The sequence below is a fragment of the Macaca thibetana genome, chromosome 6 (assembly GCF_024542745.1).
Source record: "Macaca thibetana thibetana isolate TM-01 chromosome 6, ASM2454274v1, whole genome shotgun sequence".
In the NCBI taxonomy this organism is placed as follows: Eukaryota; Metazoa; Chordata; class Mammalia; order Primates; family Cercopithecidae; genus Macaca; species Macaca thibetana.
Window position 1 is genome coordinate 86,819,633 of NC_065583.1, and position 20,024 is coordinate 86,839,656.

General features: G+C 34.4%; 1 protein-coding gene across 4 annotated transcripts in view; it reads right to left on the reverse strand.

The window, feature by feature from the left end:
• Positions 1–565: 565 nt before the first annotated feature.
• The window catches only part of SLF1 (SMC5-SMC6 complex localization factor 1), a 77,053-nt gene continuing 57,594 nt past the window's right edge, over positions 566–20,024 (reverse strand). For 3 of the 4 annotated variants that reach the window (XM_050794289.1, XM_050794287.1, XM_050794286.1), the window contains 7 exons: positions 19,078–19,225; positions 11,415–11,560; positions 9,521–9,684; positions 8,588–8,721; positions 6,538–6,630; positions 5,945–6,127; positions 566–3,350 (listed from right to left, as the gene is read on the reverse strand). In XM_050794289.1, coding sequence (XP_050650246.1) covers positions 2,869–3,350; positions 5,945–6,127; positions 6,538–6,630; positions 8,588–8,721; positions 9,521–9,684; positions 11,415–11,560; positions 19,078–19,225 — 1,350 coding nt within the window. In that variant the 3' untranslated portion in view covers positions 566–2,868. The remainder of the gene's footprint in view (positions 3,351–5,944; positions 6,128–6,537; positions 6,631–8,587; positions 8,722–9,520; positions 9,685–11,414; positions 11,561–19,077; positions 19,226–20,024) is intronic. The other variant, XM_050794288.1, reaches the window with a different exon arrangement.

A 20,024-nucleotide genomic window follows, 5' to 3' on the forward strand; every position in this document is an offset into this window, starting at 1 on the left:
TTCTGCAGGTTATATACAGTATCTTAGTGTTAATGCATTTGTACTTTCTTAAAAACACTAAGACTGCCAAAGCACACCCTACATCCTATCCACGCTGAAATAAAATTGCTAAAATAATACTCATCAAAGGATTAAAGTACTGGACACTTGAATATTCACATTTATAAACTAAAACAGAACACCAATTATTACTGAAAATTTCAGAAACCTACAAAACTGAAATTAATTTTTTACCAGATGTAGAAGAAAATAAAATTCACAATACTTAAGCCTTATTTACCTTCCTAGACTGTGGGCCTTTCCTCTTTTTTGGTAGTTAGCCCTTGTCAAGCACACCACCTGGTTCAGAGTAGGTGTTCAAGAAATGCTGAATTCAAAAGAATTAATTTCACATTTGACTTTTATGAGGATAAATGTTTTTCTGGTCATCTTGGAATGAGTAAAATGACAGAATATGTATATACTTGGACGATTTTAATCTGCAAAGTGAAATTAAAAATTAACAACCTAGAAAACTCTTAACTTCAAAGAAATTTAAGAAACTGCCAGTAAACACCGCATGGGGAAAAGCTGAATCTTAACTGCTCAGAAATCTCCTCTCCAATTTTATTTACACTATAATAAGGTCTCTTATAGAAATTTTAAAAAATATGATTCCATAGAACTATGATATCACATCTGGCAAAATACAATGAAGAATAGCATTTCTCAACCTTGTCTTCATATGCAACTTTGAAAAGTCTGCAATTGAAAATCTACGACTACGACTATGAATTATACTTACTGAGACTTTCTTCTTCCCATACCTCCAAGATAGATTTGGGCAATTATTCAAGGCAATTATTATTATGTTTTCTAAAATAAAGTATACAAAGTAATTTTGGAAATGAAGCCTTTTATTGAAAATTTAAATTCAAACTCATATACTGGTATTATGTTAGCTAGGGCACAGAACACAGGAACCTGTATTTGCCATGTTGGACTTTTGAAGAAGTGTAAAACTTCCTACAGGCAGAGACCTCAATGACATCTGTTTCACACTTCATGTCATCACTGCTTGTAGAAGTTGGCAGACAGAACAGTCAATTACGAAATATTAATGCTAATTGCAGCTAAACAAATATATCTTATGAACATCTAATTTGGAAAACTACTTTGTCTTAACAGTATAAAACCCTAACTCATGATGTTGATTACTTAATTACCTTAGAATTACTACCAACTTAAACAATTACTATCTTGTCTTTTGTCTAAATGACTCATTATAATCAAAAGAGGAGGTAAGAACTAGAAAGGAAACGATATTTATTAAGTGTCATATGATGTGATAGGCTAACAATTCTATCATGACAAAGCTACCTGGTGTGATTTCTATTTGACATGTAGGAAAACCAAGCTCAGAAAAGAATTTGCCTTGCAATTTAGTTATTAAGGATCTAGACAAGGATTTGAAAATGTGTATGATGTCAAAGCCTATGTTTACAAGTTTATATTAGTTTACCAAGAAAACACTATCCCAGACACCATTATAAAGAGGAACTCCTTGGAATAAAAAACATTCTTATTCATCATCTGGAGAAGCACTTTACTCTCTATAAGTATTTAAACTTTTCTTAGTCTTCACTATATAATTTTTTCTCTGATACTTTGGCAGATTAATAATAAAGAGATTTGCATGATGCCAAATTTGAAGGCTAAATAGAAACTAGTATTTCTTGAGTATGTATGAAAAATTACTTATTTAAAATATTTCATGCTGATGTAGCAATTTTCAATTTAGATTACAAACCCAGTAATATGATACTGAGCATTTGTATCTTGTTAAAATATCTATTTGCAAAATAAAACTGAAGTGTGTTGCTTTAGCAGATTAACTGCTGTAAAGTCATCACTTGAGTTACATAAAAGCTAAATGGAAGTGTTTATTTTCCACCTGTACCATAATGTAACTTACTCCCAGTAGTGAAGAAACTCCAATTTCAAAAGTGGTTATTATCTATACCCTTTCTTTTAGTTTTACTACAAACTGCTATTAGGAAAAACTGCAAATTAAAACATTATTACTCAGTAAATTCACATTATATATTAAGATCTTAAATAATCTCAAATCTATTACTTAGATGCCACTCATAATCTTTATATTAAACTCATAAACTTATGCAGCAGAATATTTTCAGGTACAGAATATTGGTTACATAGGGCAGCGACATACATTTTGTATATGAATTGCTAAAATAAAACAGATCAAAGAATTGACCTGTCAGACTCCGTGTATTTGCTGCATTTAAAAACCAAAAGAATATTAATTATTAGTGTAAATTTTAGAAATGTTTATTTTAGAAACACACAAAGCTAAAATGCATATTTCAGTCCAACAACCTAGAGAGAAAAAATAGGGAGCTACATGTTTTTTGTTTAGTCTTGTTTTTTCCTCAAAATCCATCCATAAGAGTCAGGAGCTACAAGTTTATAGGTACACATTTGTATGAATATCCTTGCCATGATTCTAAGACCTAGAACATCTAGAATACAGGACATTACATTTTGATTTGAAAAAATATTTAAATTAATTTTACACATACAATATATCACTTTCAGAACAAAAAAATTAAAGATTAATGAAAGTAGAATATACTAAAACAAAATTATTTTTACTTTTGAGTCAAATTCTACACCATGGAAAAAGTCAGAAGCCCATACTAGAGTTTTGCAGAAGTTTTTAAAAAAATGCTTTTAAAATTTAGCAAGGCTGCAAAGTCTGTCAATAAATAAATCAAATTACTATCTGTCAGTAAGCTATGAAGTCCACAGTAAGTGCCAATGCAAACGGAACAGATTTAGAAAGTCAATCCATCCTTTCTAGCATTATCATGAAAACTCTGTGACTGACCGACACATCATTTCCAATGTTACCATCAAGGCCTCAGTGTGTACTCCAGGACACACTTTTAAATTCTCAGGCAGTTCCTTAAGAATATGTGGGAGTTTCTGCAATGTCTTTATATTTCTAGCATAAAGATCCAATAACCAGTCAGTATGAACACTGGTGGTTTCTTTATGACCTTTACAAGCCATAAGCAGTTCATTTAGATGAGTTAACCCTTTGGAAGCTAAAATGAACTCTGAAGATAAATCAAAAATTGAACAAAAATTTAGCAACATCCTACTAAGTAAAAATGAGCCAAATTCAAGTTGCTGGTAATGAAAATGTTTCTCTGCTTGTGCATGAAAGTTCTCCACTGTATCTTCTACTTTTGTAATAGCAAACAGTTCTTCTTTGATTTGAGGTGAAACCACATAGTCCAAGGGCAATTCTCCCTTAGCATTCCTCTGTTGTAAAAGCACTGGGCCTGTGAAAAGAAAATGCAAAATGTTACATGTAAAACACTTCTATTTTGGCAGCTTAACAGCTGTTTTCTCTTTTCTCCCAAAGCATCCAGGGCTTTCTTTACAATCATATTTTGTATTAATTCAGGTTGACACAATTAACTGGCTAGATACATAGACTAATAAAGGTACATTAAAAACATTCTAGTCAATTACCTAATAAGGTTTCCCCAAACGTGCGTGCCTTAGTTAAATAAATAATACAACTACAAATATTAAAAAGAAAACTTTTATAAAACTTTATCAATTATCATCTTAAGAATTTCAGTGTTCCCAGAAGAAATTTTAAAAATGTATTCATCTTACACATTCTGTATAAGAGCCTCAGGGGTATCTCAAAATATCACCAAGAGGAAAAAGTAGTGCCCCTTTCATTGCTAATAAACAATTCTAGCAGTGCAAAGACTGCAAAACCTTGCACAGATAGAGAACACAGTTTTCATATTACCCTTGCTTGTGTTCAATGTTTAGTACAGGTAACTGATTCACACAAATTACATATTAATTCTAGATCAAACTCAGAGCTTATCCATCTATACAAGTTAAACTCATTTAACTACCTACTCAGAAAGTACTAAAGATAGAGTTTATTCCCTAGGTACTAAAGGATGATGTGGAGGAGGCAAAACATAACTCAGTATTTGGTTACATAGCAAAGTATAGGAGTACTTTGTGCCTTCATCAGTCAAGTCTTATAATTATTTATGCACTTGGCCATAAAAATGTTACAGGGGATATAAAGGTTTTAGTACTAGCAGACATAATCACAAGGTCCTACCATTATAACATAGATCATATTGTCAGAAAGAGAGAACTGATCATAACTGCTAAAATTCTTAATGATGATTCTGATCAGACATATATAATAGCATAGATATAAAATGTACTTAATATAAAAGATCAACCATTGATAATATGATTAATGTATAATTTATGGAAAGAAGATAATTCTAAAACAAAATTAGGCTCCTTTTCACTGTGCCAACATCTCAAAAAAACTGTTCCAAGTTACTTCTGTTTAAAAAAAAAAAAAAAAAAAAAAAAAGAGAGACAAAATTACGGACACAGGACACCAAAAGTAAACAAAGGTTTTAGAGACATAAATAAATTCTTGAAAGTATTGCTCTCGAGGCTGAGTGACTCACAATGAATAGATAATGCAGTTACTTCAACATAAGTGTCAAACCACTTGACAGGTCCAAACCCAGAATATGACTAAGGCAGAAACAAGTCTGTACGATTGCCAAAGGACCTTGATAAAAACAAATACAATTAGATTTCCTCTTCTAGGATAAGAAACTGATCTCTTTACTATTCTCCACTAAGGGCCCTAGAAAAATTCACGTTGGTTGGTATAATGCCATACTCTACTGAAGAGCTGGCCCTAACACAATAATGGCTCCTAACAAATATTGGCCTGAATGCCAGACACATGGTTGAGTAGAAAAATAAAACACTGAGGAGGTGAACTTATGGTTTAGTAAACACAGAATACTAAAAAAAACAAGGTAGAAGAACTGAAAAATATATTGACTATGAAATGATATCAGTAAAAGAGACACGCTAAGGCCTTTAGGGGGCAGGAGAAGACTATATATAACCAAATGTCTTAAACTACCATGCTATACAGCCTTCCTTAGATGCATATATACTAAAAACACATCTTAAGAAAATATGTTTTTTGTCTTTATGCACAATCAAATATTTTAATTACAGGATAAGATAATGTTAAATTTAAATGTAAAATTAATACAAATAAAAGCGACAAGTAATTTCTACAAATCTTTGTTTCCATATTCTAAGCTGGTCATCAGTTTTCTTTTTTCTTTAAAAACACCAATCCGTTTTGAACATTTTGTTGTAAAATTTACATTATTCAGTTTAGATATAAGAAGAATGACACTGAAATAATGTGGGGCCTTGCTGAAAGCAAAGATCAAAAATCAGCAGGAAAAACACAGATGAATATTCAGTTCAAGCTACCCTCCTTCACAAAACCCCTGCATAACAGTTATCACCATTTGAAAATCCTCCTGCTTTAACTTAATTGGCTGCAAAATGCGAATGATGAAAAATATTCTAGGGTATCATTTTTTACAGTCTGTACAGAAATGACTCATTAAAAATAAGATTGAGTTTGTAGTTATATACAGGAAATGAAAAAAGAATGAAAAAATCCAGGCAATCACAATTGAACATTTGTATCCCTTTATCAATAAGCTTTCAGAAATGACTGGCTCACAAAGACATTACACACCTGAAGGAAAAGGATAAATATTTAAAACCAGCAAACTCAATTCAAAAATAAACTCTCATACACGAACCTAAATAAGCTTAATAATACATACATAAACAAATATATATTATGAAAATGCTTTTATCTCTACTAATAAAGGGTGCTTACATTTTAGGAGACTTTTTATCCTTACTTTTTCATTAATATGAAATAAAGGCATCTTTCCTTGCAGATTTTAAACATAAAATGTTATCTACCTCTGCAGGATTCATCAAAAAACTGGATAATTTATCAAAACCCATTTAGCATAAACACACTCACCCCCATGCTGTAGTAGCAGCTTGCCAATTTCTACATGTCCGTTTGACAGTGCATCATGCAAAGGAGTCACCCCGTCCACTTGAGTGAGCAGATCTACCTCTGGACAACGTTGCAAAATTTCCTGGACACACACTGTGTTGCCATAGTTACAGGCTTCATGCAAAGGCGTCCAGCCAGCATTGTCTAAATTAGAAATCAAGGCAAGTTTTAAAACGGCAGAAGTAGGACTTTTGGTAGGAAAGTACTGATGTTCTACTTTTCTCATCAGTGTGACTTTCTAGGTGCTTCATATACAAAAAGAATGCTGTGATAAAAATGTCTAGGGTGTAATCATATTTCTACCTTAAAAATTTAAAAACAATTTTAAAATATTAATATTGGGTATTATCAAAATATGAACACAAAAATGTTTTTATACTATTAGTTATAAATCAATATATGATAAATTTCTTGGCTTTGCTAAGAAATTTTTCTTATACTTTTAAGATACCTTAGGTAAATTTACTTAAATAATTTTTCTTAATGTGATATAAAACTGTTTAATATCACAAATATTAAGACATTGGACTAGACCACAAAGATTTAAAACTTACCTTTAACATTGATGTCTATTCCTGGCAAAGAGAGAAGAAGAATCAATTTCTCCACTTGGTTATTTATGCAAGCTCTATGCAGGGCTGTTTCTCCTGCCATAAAAAATTAATAGATTATTCCAGAGAAGACAAGATATCAACTAAAGAAAATAATCAAAGGGCATGAACTAGGAGATCTGGCCCCATGCCAGAAAATTATTTATTGAGTTTTCCTTTTGACTGGTTTAAACATCTCCTGCATTAAAAAAGCGGGGGGGAAGGGAAGGACCCCCACCAATCCATATTGCTTCTGTTCTATCAGCGATTCAGCAATGAAATTCTACCGCAAAAGGTTTAACACAGGCATTGTCTCCCCTAGTTCAAGGTTTAAAGCTTCAATCCTGCTATAAAACCCCCAAATGATCAGAGAACACCGAAAATACTGGGTTTTGCAGCAATAAAAGTTTAGAGTGCAATTGCCCTCTCTTAAATTTATTCATGAACCTACGTTAAATGTATGGCTCTTTTTTATACAGCATTTATAGCTTAATTCAAATGAATGTTTCTGGCTAAGCATGAGTGCCTCTACACACTCAAGTATAATTCAGAACTTCAAATCCATTAACAGATGGTTTGCTGCTTCTCAATAGGCTGTCTGGCTTGGCTACAACAGCACAGAGAGGGAGAAATGGAGGAATCTTAATATAAACACACCACACACACACACACACACACACACACACACACACACACACACACGGACGTAAAAAAAAATCCCTAGTACCATTTAAAGCTGAACAAGAGTAACAAATAGAAAGACAAGGTTTTTTCTAGGAGAGATGCAATTAATGCCTTCTGGCTAAAATTGTCTATATCCATCACTGTTATAACCAAGGTTAATAAGATATAAGTGATTATTTAAGGGGAATTTTAAAAAAAATTACTATAAATGACTGCTTAGGAAACAAAATGAAATACTGAATCAAATTTGTTATTGCTATAAAATACTAAGCACATTTTTACAGTGTTCAGTTTTACAGATTATCTCTGTAACTTCTACAAAAACATTTTTTACATGCATAAAAAGCTTTTGAAGTTTTTCTCTACTATATCTCAATTCTCTTCCTCTCTCCCAGTTCCTTCTGCTGTTCTGCCTAAAATCATTCATATTCATTTTACTTTTTGAAACAATAAAACAAAGAAAAAGGAATGCTGATTTGTGAAATTAATATCTGAGTTCTCATTTAATACAATTTTCATATTCCAAGCCAAATGGACAGTTATTCTGAATCTATAATATGCAATTATGAACTTATATCACGTTAAAATATAAGCACTTCACTGTCACTATTTCCATGGGTGTCATAATGTTAATATTTGTATTAAAAACAAGATATAACTCATAAATAACAACAACAACAAAAAAGACTCAGCAATTTACTTTGGCCAGGTAAAGACTTCCGGAAGATTCATTTGCAAGTTAAGAGGTGTCTAAGTAAAAGAGGTGCCAAAGTGAATTATTACGCTATTCTTGTTATTTCATCCTTTAGGTACTTAGGTTCCAGTATAGTTAGAACCAAAAGCCAAACACATTTCATAGTCTGGGCTCAATGCCTGGAAGAAAAGAGCCCATATGCTTAACACAGCTATGTAACATAGCCTACTCTTCATTCTTTGTTCACAAAATGTCTAGGACTGAAAGAGATGAAGACTGAATTATACTTTCAAATCAGAAGACACTGATCCTAAGCAGCACAGGTTGAGATGGAATAGAAAAGTAAGGCGGGCAAGTCTGGAATGAGCTCAATGAATGCTACACTGTGTTTCATATCTGTAACGGCAAGGAGAGGAAAAAAAGGAAGGAATACTCTATTATACTGGGTATTAAACAATCACTTTCTTTGCATAAATGACAGTTCAAGAAAATAATACGTTATCCAAGAAGGTACTTCCTGGACCTAGTCCAATATTTAAGTTCAAGTATTCATCAGGGCAAATGTGTGAAACCTGCAAGTACTGACTATAACAACGAAAAGTTCTTAGCATAAATTAATTTAGATACTTGGAATACCTTTTAGATTAGTCTTGTGAAAATTCATCTTTTTAACTACAGAGGGGCAATTCTCCTTGGAACAGGACAATTCTCCTTCTGACTTCTTTTTCAATTTTTTTAATGATGAGGAACATTTAGCAAGGTTCAGGTCTCTGAAAGGAAAATTAAGAAATAAGGAAAGCTTGTTTTTCAGCAAGGCGTGCCAGCATACATTAGATGGTATTTTTTAAAAGTCTAGCCTCCTTTTAATTTAAACCCCCTTGCTCATTCAATCTTTACTGCTTTCTAATTTTAAAATTTATTTCAACTGTGTAGAAACAAATTTCAGTGCACTAATTTTCTTTTATTAGTCTTACTCCCCCAACTGCTCACTAAATTTATAAATACAAAATGTCAAATAAAGAGCAAAAGACCAGTTAAACCATATATTGACAGAGAGAATAAAGCAGAAAGCTAAGATCAAGCAGGTCTCTGCTCCCCATTCTCAGTTTCATATTCTGATTCTATTCTCTTCTTCCTCTCACAGAACTTTACTGAGTTTTATACGACATACACTTTTATACACCCTATACTTTTAGAGGTGGTTTATCATTTTGGGAAAACTACTATTACGATATAGGATATCTCATATGACCATGCATTCTGAAATTCCATCTATATTATGGCAAAGTAGTAATTCAAATCATAGAACAAAAATTGTGTAAAACTGTATTTCATCAACAATGCATCAATAATTGGATGACCAGTTTTATTTCTTTTGGGAAGCAGAAAGAAAGCATGTACCTTGAATTACAGAAACAGAAAATGTTAATCAAATACATCTAAAATTGAGTTTTGATCTAATCAATATAATTCAGACAGTATCACAGATAACCATAAAGTTCAAGAAATGCATCAGAAAAAGAGCTGTACTCCAAAATAAAGCACAGCTGGGATATCAGCATCACTTACGGTAACTCCGGCAGCCCTTCGACTTGTTTTTGTTTAGTACCATTCAACATTAGTAAGGCTCTCTGAGAGTCAAAACAAGGCCGCTGTCCTATTTTCTTTGATATCTGAATCTTTCCCGACCCAAGCACACCAGTTTTCCCCAAGGCTGGTAAATAGGAATATACCTGTTGAAAAATAATATCGCATTATTTTCTCAACTACAAAAACCGCAGTAAAGAGAAATTATTTGATTCATTTCATTATTACATTTGGTTATATTTTCCTGGTTGCATCACTATGGTTGCCACTCTATCTTGGTTGAACATAATAAAATATTAAGAAAGCTAGCTTTGTGTCATAGTCAATATACCATGTGAACAAACAGAAAAATACCTTCTTAAAAATAATTATTTTTTTCTAATTCAATTTTGATCCTCATTTAAGAAAGCTCTTTTGATTAGTCTTATGCCCAATGTGTATGATTCATTTGCATATTTCATATGTATGATTTACATACAACTGGTATTTCTTAATTTCCATTTTGATAATGCCTTTTTTTTTTTTTTTTTTTTAGCAGAAAACAAGTCTTTCTTCAATAGAAAACAAAATAAGGAATAAAAACATCCTTAAAGGCAAGGATTGCTGCAAAACAGAATTTGCCTAATCTGACCAATATACGTATTTCTCATTTAATTAAAAAATTGCTAGAGCTACCGGATATTAATATCTAAAGACAGCCAAAATAAAACTGGAAAACTTTAAATCAATTGTAGCTTATATGCATAATATTTTGCTTTTTAAATACCATTTAGAATTTTGTTGGATCTAGTTTTTTCCAAAATAATAACCTCACATACGAATTTTATTAGAGAACAAGGATTTTTTTACTTTTCTATGATTAACCCTTGGCTATGCTCAAAAGAAATTAAAATCTCTTTTTCTTTTTTTTTTTTTTTTTGTTGTTGTTGAGACAGGGTCTTAGTATGTCACCTAGGCTAGAATACAGTGGTTATTACAGGTCACTGCTGCCTCGACCTCCTGGGATTAAGGATCCTCCCACCTCAGCCTCCCAAGTAGCTGGGACCACAGGCATGTGCCACCATGCCCAGCCAATTTAACTTTTTTTAGAGACAGAGTCTTGCTATGTTGCCCAGGCTGGTTTTGAACTCCTGGGCTCAAGGGATCCTCCTGCCTCAGCTTCCAAAAGTGTTAGAATTATAGGAAGGGGCCATCATGCTCCACCTTAAAATTTCTATTTGGTGATTATCTTCTCCAAACTGCCCCTGGAGAAGGTCTCACAATGTTGTCCAGGATGGAATGCAGTGGCTATGCATAGGTGCAATCATAATGCACTATAGCTTTGAATTCTGGGGCACAAGCAATCCTCCCGCCTCAGTCTCCTGAGCAGCTGGAACTACAGGCACTCAGCACTGCCGCTGGCTTTCACTACTCTATTTTGAGATAGAAATATACTAGCTTTTATGCAGAATTGAAAGATTTATGAATTAATATATTCTGCCTACTTACTTGAAATAACCAAGAATATTTTAAAATTCAGTTTGTGGGCCGGGCGCAGTGGCTCACGCCTGTATTCCCAGCACTTTGGGAGGCCGAGGCGGGCAGATTACAAGGTCAGGAGATCGAGACCACCCTGGCTAACGTGGTGAAACGCTGTCTCTACTAAAAATATAAAAATATTAGCTGGGTGTGGTGGCCGGTGCCTGTAGTCCCAGCTACCAGGAAGGCTGAGGCAGGAGAATGGCATGAACCCAGGAGGCAGAGCTTACAGTGAGCTGAGATCGCACCACTGCATTCTAGCCTGGACAACAGAGCAAGACTCCGTTTCAAAATAAATAAATAAATAAATAAATAAAATTGAGTTTGTGAACTCACTTCAGAATAGAGAGGTGCTTACCATTTTCTGAAGAGAGAGTGGCTCAGAAGACACACTACCAGAGCTCTGTAGACACAACTTTTTAAAGACTGCCTCTGCAACAAACATTTGAAGCCAGGAGGAGGAAAAGGAGCAAATGAAAATCTCTAATTCCTGTGAAGAAAAGTCTGGAGAACATAAGGTAAGTCGATATAGTTACTGCTGTATCCTATATACTTTTTTCCATAGGCTATTTCCTTAGTGAAGTTTATTCCATCAAATCAGAGTTCTTATACCTGTAAGTTTCATACACATGATTTTAACCCATAAAAAATAGGCAATATCCCTATTCCTTGACTTTTAAGAGAAAATATTTAATGGTACATGTTCTCACATTTGAAAAAACAATCATTAGGTTTGATTATTTCAGATACAAGTCTTGAAATTACATATATACAGATTAGGTAACATATGAATATATACAAGGGATTTTATTTATCACTATACTTTCCAACTACCATTAAAGATCTCTTCCCACAATAGGGATGCTCCTTTGGAAAACCAATAATTAGTTTTTAAATGAAATACTAGTATTTAATTTGCAATGATCAGTACCGAATTGATAGGAAGAAAGTAGACTGCTTCCTATGACAACACCCATGAATCTTATCACTGCAGAAAAGGACGAAAGGCACAAGGTGAAGAAGAAAAACATGAAACAAGAGCATGTATAAAGAAGAAAAACATGAAACAAGAGCATGTATAAAGAAGAAAAACATGAAACAAGAGCATGTATAAAGACTTCCTCAGAAGTGTGCACCCACTCTACTATGGGGGATGGTGGACAAATTTTTTTTTTTTAAAGACAGAGTCTTGCTCTGTCGCCAGGCTGGAGTGCAGTGGTGCGATCTCGGCTCACTGTAACCTCCGCCTCCCAGGTTCAAGCAATTCTCCTGCCTCAGCCTCCTAAGTAGCTGGGACTATAGGTGCACGCAAGATGGTGGATAATTTTAAATGATGAAACAAAAAACAAGAAAACATCAAAAGCCTCAAATCTCTTATACAAAACCTCAAGTACTTCAATAAGATGAAAACGCGTAAATATACCCATGAATTGAAAGTGATAAAAGAGTGACTATTTCCCATGTGATCTATTTAATATTATAAACTATTAATATTATCTATGTAACGTGATGAAAATACAACAAAATGACAATAAAAGAATAAATAAGACCAACCAAGAGGATATCAAAAGAGCTAAAATTACAAACAATATAAAAAAGTTGTGATATTATACAATAAAGCAGATTAACTATAAATACTGGAAGAATAAAGAATAAGTCAATACAATTAGCAAAATAAACATAATAAACAGAAGAGAAGAATTAAAATTGTAAGCATTAAGTTAAAATATAGTTTCAAAATCAGACAATGATAAACTTAATAGGAGTATAAGGCATAAAAGCTGGCCTCCCTATTCGGGATGGAATTCTTTCAGGGCGAAGAGAATGCAGACACCCAGTCAATGTCCTGCTCAGATGCCTTCATAAAAGGCTGGGGATCTAATGTCTTGTAGTCCTTGACCCTTGACTCTGATTTTTCAAGAGTGGATGGGAGAAGTAAGGGAGGATCTGCTCTCAGGTAACATTTGTTAATTTCTGGTTGCCACATTGGGGAAGGGGATGCTATTGGCATCTAGTGGGCAAAGGCCCAGGATGCTACAATACACAGGACAGCCTACAATACACAGGACAGCCCCAACAACAAATAATTATCCAGCCCAAAACATAATCAGTACGTAGGCTGAGAAACTTGCCCTGACTAAAGAGATCTGATGCCCATGCCTTGTGGCAGCTTGTTATAAGGAGTGTTTAAACCTTTGGCTTCAGGTCTGATGTTAACCAGATACAACTAACCCCAAACAGATAATATTATCATTGAATTTAGATAATCCCTTCCAATATGGCCTCTACAGAGACACAATTTTTTTTTTTTTGAAACAGAGTCTTGCTGTATCGTCCAGGCTGGAGTGCAGTGGCGCGATCTTGGCTCACTGCAACCTCCGCCTCCCGGGTTTACGCCATTCTCCTGCCTGAGTCTCCCAAGTAGCTAGGACTACAGGCACCCGCCACCACACCCGGCTAATTTTTGGTATTTTTAGTAGAGACAGGTTTCATCGTGTTAACCAGGATGGTCTCAATCTCCTGACCTTGTGATCCGTCCACCTTCGTCTCCCAAAGTGCTAGGATTATAGGTGTAAGCCACTGTGCCCGGCCAAGATACAATTTTTTTTGAGTTGGAAAGGAGAAAAGAATTACTTACAACCAGTTTTCTTGCTACTACTGAGGCTCTGTTAATATTATCTAAAAATGTACAAGCAGTAAACTGAAGGATAAGAATCAAAAGATAATATGAACATTTAATCTCTAATTATATACATTAAAAAGCCTTCTTTTTTAGTGTACTGCAACCAATTGATCTCTTAACATAAGAACTCTAGACAGAGGCAAAAGCAAAGCAGAAATAACTTGCAGAGTTCAAAAGAGCTGGTCTCACATTGAAATTTACAAATGGGGTTATTTATCTAATAAGGATCATATCTGATAGGCTTATAGATATAAGGAATACAAAGTACTAATATGACAGATCCATATATTACCAGGTTACAAAGTCAAGGGGAATAAAAAAAAAAAAAACCGATGAACAGGAGAACACAAGAAAATTAGCCCGTGGACTGTAAGAACTTTAAGAGAAGGGTCATACTTGTAGCCCTTACAGTATATAGGTCATTAATCTGTACAGAGTAAACATTTAGTATTTGACAGATGAATGAATGAACGGTTAGCAGATACCAAAAACTCCTAATAGAGAGCCAAGCCAGGACCATCTTTTTAAATCAAGTTAATGAGATCATGCTACTCCCTTGTTTCAATAGCTTCTAACTCCTTAACAAGGCTTACAAATCCCTACACAAACTCCCTTAACCCTTCTTTGGCCTTATTCTGGCCTCTCTTCCCATCAGCCAGGCACCAGAAGGTCTCAAACAGGCCTTCTTTCCTATTCAGAGTTTTGGTAAATGTTACCTTCTGACTAAAAACACTCTGTACTGTCAAACTTCTACTTATTCTTCACGTTCTGCATTCCATGGTCATACATACAGTATAAAAGTAAGTTCACCAATCTCAACACCTAGTTTTTCCTGTTCAGAGCACTTATTTTAAATGACATATTTATATTAACTTTACAGTTTATCTCTCTTAAAGTTAAAAAAGAAAAAAAACCCACAAGGACCATGTTTTGTTTCCCTCTTCCACTGTATAGAAAAGCCTTTAGCTCAATGCCTGGTAGAATGCCAATAAAATTTTGCTGAATAAACGAAGAGAACAGAAACATTTTGGCTGAGAATTAGTAATGACACATAAACATTTATATTTTGAGGTCTGAAGCATGGAAAGAAATTAAGAGATAAAGCAAAAGTGAATAAAGGTTTGGAAAAAGTATTTATCAGGAAATAATGATGTAATCTGAGAAACGGAAGTTTTATTAAAGTTCTACAAAGATATGAAAAAAAAACTATAGTAAATTTTGATGACATCTTCTTTCCCACTGAAACAATTGGAGGAGAAATATGTTTAAGTCAGGATGGGCAAACTGTGGTGTGCTGCCTGTTTTTACGAATAAAGTTTTACTGGAACACAGTCATGCTGTCTATGTATTGTGTATGGTTGCTTTCTTACTAAAAACTGCAAAGTTGAGTGGCCTGAAGAGACTGTAAGGTCTAAAAAGCCAGTAATATTTACTGTCTGGTACTTAACATTGAACAGTTTGTTAATCCGTAGTTTAAGCCACTACATAAGTAATTTCAAGTAGGCATAAAAAAGAAATTTCAGATAACTTGAAATAAAATACAGAAAAGAAAATTTCTGTCCAAAGTGTTCAGAAATAACAAAGAGTAGCATCTATATGGAACTGATGAATATGAGATCTGATGGAAAAAATTTTATTTATCTTCTAAAATATCTGTTGCCTTAATTCTTGACAAAACAATTATAAACTAAAAATTACACTCAACTGAAATGAATTTGATAGATGTGAATCTGAGTAGTGTCATAGTATGAATTTTGTACTTCTGAACTAGTAAAAATCAGAACATCCAGTTTACCATAATTGAGAAAGATGGATCGATATTTTCAACTGGAAGTTACATAACAGTGAAATTATAACATCTTTACTAATGACTTGGAAAAAGCAAAAGATAGTAACTGAGTAGAAGAATAATGCAAAATAAATGATTTTTTTTTTTTAAAAGAAAGGAATATCAGCAGAGAAAAGAAATGAGGAAAAAAAAGAGGTGGCAGACAATGAATTTTAAAGTTCTTCATCAAAATATGAACAAAACGAACATTATTACAACACCCCAGAATTTTGATTGTGTGTGTGACTAACATGAGCTTAAACTCAACCTTAGTGTTACTAATTCTGTCAACGGATTATTTTGCTCCCAAATATCTATTAATACATTTGATCACTAACATTCAAAACTTTAGATGAGATTTAAATTGTCACTAATGAAAAGTATTTTTTAAGCCTTTTTCTTTACCTTTCTCCAAGTGTACACATGTGCACACACACACACGTGTGTACACACACACACGGTTGGTTAGGCTTCAAATTTGGTTATAGCTAGGCAATTTAAAAGTTTTAAACATTATTTTTTGTTGTTGTTGAGAAGAGTCTTACTCTGTCCCTCAGGGTGGAGGCTACTGGTTTATGATAAAATGTTCACTTGATTTCTGTCTCTTGACAAAGGTTAAACATCAACCTGCACTAACAGAAAAGAAAAAAACTAGACAGAAAATAGAAAAATACTAATTTGAATGATTTTTAGAAATATATATTTAAAACTTTTGGCTGGGCGCAGTGGTTCATACCTGTAATCCCAGCACCTGGGAAGTCGAGGTGGGCAGATCACCTGAGGTCTGCAGTTTGAGACCAGCCTGGCAAACATGGTGAAACCCCCATCTCTACTAAAAATACAAAAAGTTAGTCAGGCGTGGTGGTACACACCTGTAATCCCAGCTACTTGGGAGGCTGAGGCACAAGAATCACTTGAACCAGGGAGGCAGAGACTGCAGTGAGCCAAGATCATGCCACTGCACTCCAGCTTGGGGGAGAGAGTAAGACTATGTCTCAAAAAAAAAGAAAAAAGAAATAATGTTTAAAACTTTTAAATTGCTTACCTATAACCGAATTTGAAGCCTAAGCAACCAACTGCGTGTGTGCGCATGTGCACGCGCACACGTGTACATTTTGAGAAAGGTAAAGAAAAAGGCTTAAAAATACTTTTCAATAGTGACAATTTAAATCTCATCTAAAGTTTTGAATGTTAGTGATCAAATATATTAATAGATCTTTGGGAGCAAAATAATCTGTTGACAGGATCATAATAGTAACACTAAGGTTCAGTTTAAGTTCATGTTACTCACAGAATCAAAGTTCTGGGTTTTACACTTGTCACGTAAAAACTGAAAATAACATTGGATAACAATGTCCTGCTTTAAAGTGAAGGGAAACTCAGAATATTAGTGAAGAAAGCACTGAAGAAAATGTATAACAGGTAATAGAATCCTTTTAATACAAGGCTTATTATATTTCATGCATTTGGCTAAACTATAAGATAAATTATAATTCCTTAAGGGCAATTACTATGTATTGGAAACAAGACATATAACTATACTGATAATCTCTAAAGCCACTGCTAATCCTCTACTAGGTCTCCAAACTCAAATTTCATTAAGGAATGAAAACAGGAAATTCCGTTAGTCAAATGCTTAGTTCCCATTCTAGAAAATAATGCCAGAATTCTGTTTTTTGAAAAGGATAAAAACCACTAAACTACCTAGTAGGAATGGTGGGAAAGAAATGTAAGAGAGGGTTCTGCAGGAAGATTGAATGTTAGCTAAGAAATGTTAAAGTCATGCAACAAAGGACAGCTAGTCCACAAAGGGAACTGTAATCACCCCCTCAGCTCAATGAAAAAGAAAGAAAAAAAGATTTATCTAAAATGCTTCAGATAAAAATCTTCTTTGGTAGTATAAAAAGAGAACTCTCTCTGCAGAGGCATCATCGAATAAATCCTGAACCCAGTTATAACCTGGATTCCTATTCTGAAGTCTCTCTTCAAAGTATTAATGTGATTGACAGCATACTGAAGAATGTTTTCTTTATATAAAATCAAGATACACTGAAACACATGTGTAGTAGAGTACTTATTTGGCAGTTTAAAATATCAAGTATATAAAAGTATATAAAAGTCATCTTTTATAGCTAAGAATCACAAAAAAACTTACTTGGTTTAAAATGTATTCATTTCAGGAATTAAGAATTACAGAAATAAAGAAATAAAGAAAAAAAAAGGGAAGGATAGACAAAGACTCTTCCTAAACTGCCTATGGAGTTTGGGAATCTACATAAGGTCTTTACAGAAGCCTCCTTCAGTCTAGAGGCCCAAACAATTGGGTAGAACTTTTCAACTTGTGAAATGAGTTCTGCCATCATTTTCTTAAATAACACTCCCTTCCCCCTTTATTTTAGGGGAGACATTAAAGTAGGTAATGGGGAAAAGGAAGAGTGAAAAAAATTATCCATATAAATTACTTCTGTTTGCTTCACCCATGTTCATTTCTTGTTAGAGCACCAGACTCAATGGGGAAAAATAGTAGCAAGTTTTTGTTTGTTTTTTTAAAGAGACAGGGTCTTGCTCTGTCATCCAGGCTAGAGTGCAGTGGCACAATCATGGCTCCCTGCAGCCTTGGACTCCTAGGCTCAAGGGATCCTCCCACTTCAGCCTCCAGAGTAGCTGTGACTACTGGCATATGCCACCATGCCCAGCAATTAAAAAAAATTATTTTAAAAGACAGAGTCTTGGCCGGGCGCGGTGGCTCAAGCCTGTAATCCCAGCACTTTGGGAGGCCGAGACGGGCGGATCACAAGGTCAGGAGATCGAGACCATCCTGGCTAACACGGTGAAACCCCGTCTCTACTAAAAAAATACAAAAAAAATAGGCGGACGAGGTGGCAGGCACCTGTAGTCCCAGCTACTCGGGATGCTGAGGCAGGAGAATGGCGTGAACCCGGGAGGCCGAGCTTGCAGTGAGCCGAGATCCTGCCACTGCACTCCAGCCTGGGCTACAGAGCAAGACTCCGTCTCAAAAAAAAAAAAAACAAAAACAAAAAACGGACAGAGTCTTGCTATGTTCCACAGGCTGGTCTCAAACTCCTGGGCTCAAGAGATCCTCCCACCTCAGCTTCCCAAAGTAGGCTGGGATTATAGGCGTGAGCCACTGCACCAAGCAAAATAATTATATTTGAATAATAAATATATGTGGGGGGAAGTCTCCTGTAATGTTTAAAGGAAAATAAGAATGCAAAATTACATATACAGTATGAATTCAACTATACAAAAATGCTTAGAAATACCAGAAAGACATTAAAAAGTTAACAACAGTTACCTGTGTAGGAACAATAAGGGTACTTTAAGTCTTTCTCTTTATATTGTCTGTTTGTATCTATCTGTGCATGTATCCATAACAATTTCAAGGAAAGCTTCAAATGAGCATATGTTAAAGCTTACAGACTGCTTAAAAGAAAATCAAAACTGATTTCCAGAATGGTTCTGAAAAAAACAGAACATAGATAAACTTACCATCACACGAAAGAGAAATATAACTTCCTAAGTCATCAGACATGTGTCGCATCACATTTCTACCCATCTTAAGACCAAGGAAAATCCAATAATCTATTGCTGCTCCAAGAATTCCAGTCAATAAGTAAGCTAGTTCATGTTTGAAGACCTGACATTAAGATACAAAAAAATTACCAATATATATTACAATATTGAATTTCTATTAGTATTTATTTTGAATATGTTTTGAGGGGTAAAACATAGTTATTTAAAAATACAGGGAATGTAATGATAAAAGGTATTCTTAAGAACTCTAACTAATTCTCTCCCCTCCATCTTTCTCTCCACATGACAAGAGTTAATAAAGCAAATTTTCCAAAGACCTACAACTTAACAGTTCAGAATAAACTTTAATTTCATCCAACCTATCAAGTTTGTCAGGCAATAATTCCATTAAAATAATGAGAAAATACCTGGTTTTTGTAGATTTTTATAAATAGGAGAGATATGACTATAAAAGAAGACAGATTTATCTACCCCCACTGTTTATATATAGAATTATTCTTTACATTTCTCTATATGACATTTTCCAGAAAGACCTGAGAAACCTGATGAATACAAGCTCTAGTAAACAAGATTATTCATTTGCTATAATATACTGATGCAAATTTTTATTTAATTATATATCAAATACTAATTACCCAACTGAGAGATGTAGAAATCAGTTTTAAAAGTATATCATTGGCTGGGTGCGGTGGCTCACGCCTGTAATCCCAGCACTTTAGGAGGCCAAGGTGGGCAGATCATGAGGTCAGGAGATCGAGACCATCCTGGCTAACACGGTGAAACCCCGTCTCTACTAAAAATACAAAAAGTTAGCCGGGCGTGGCGGCGGGCGCCTGTAGTCCCAGCTACTCAGGAGGCTGAGGCAGGAGAATGGCGTGAACCCGGGAGGCGGAGCTTGCAGT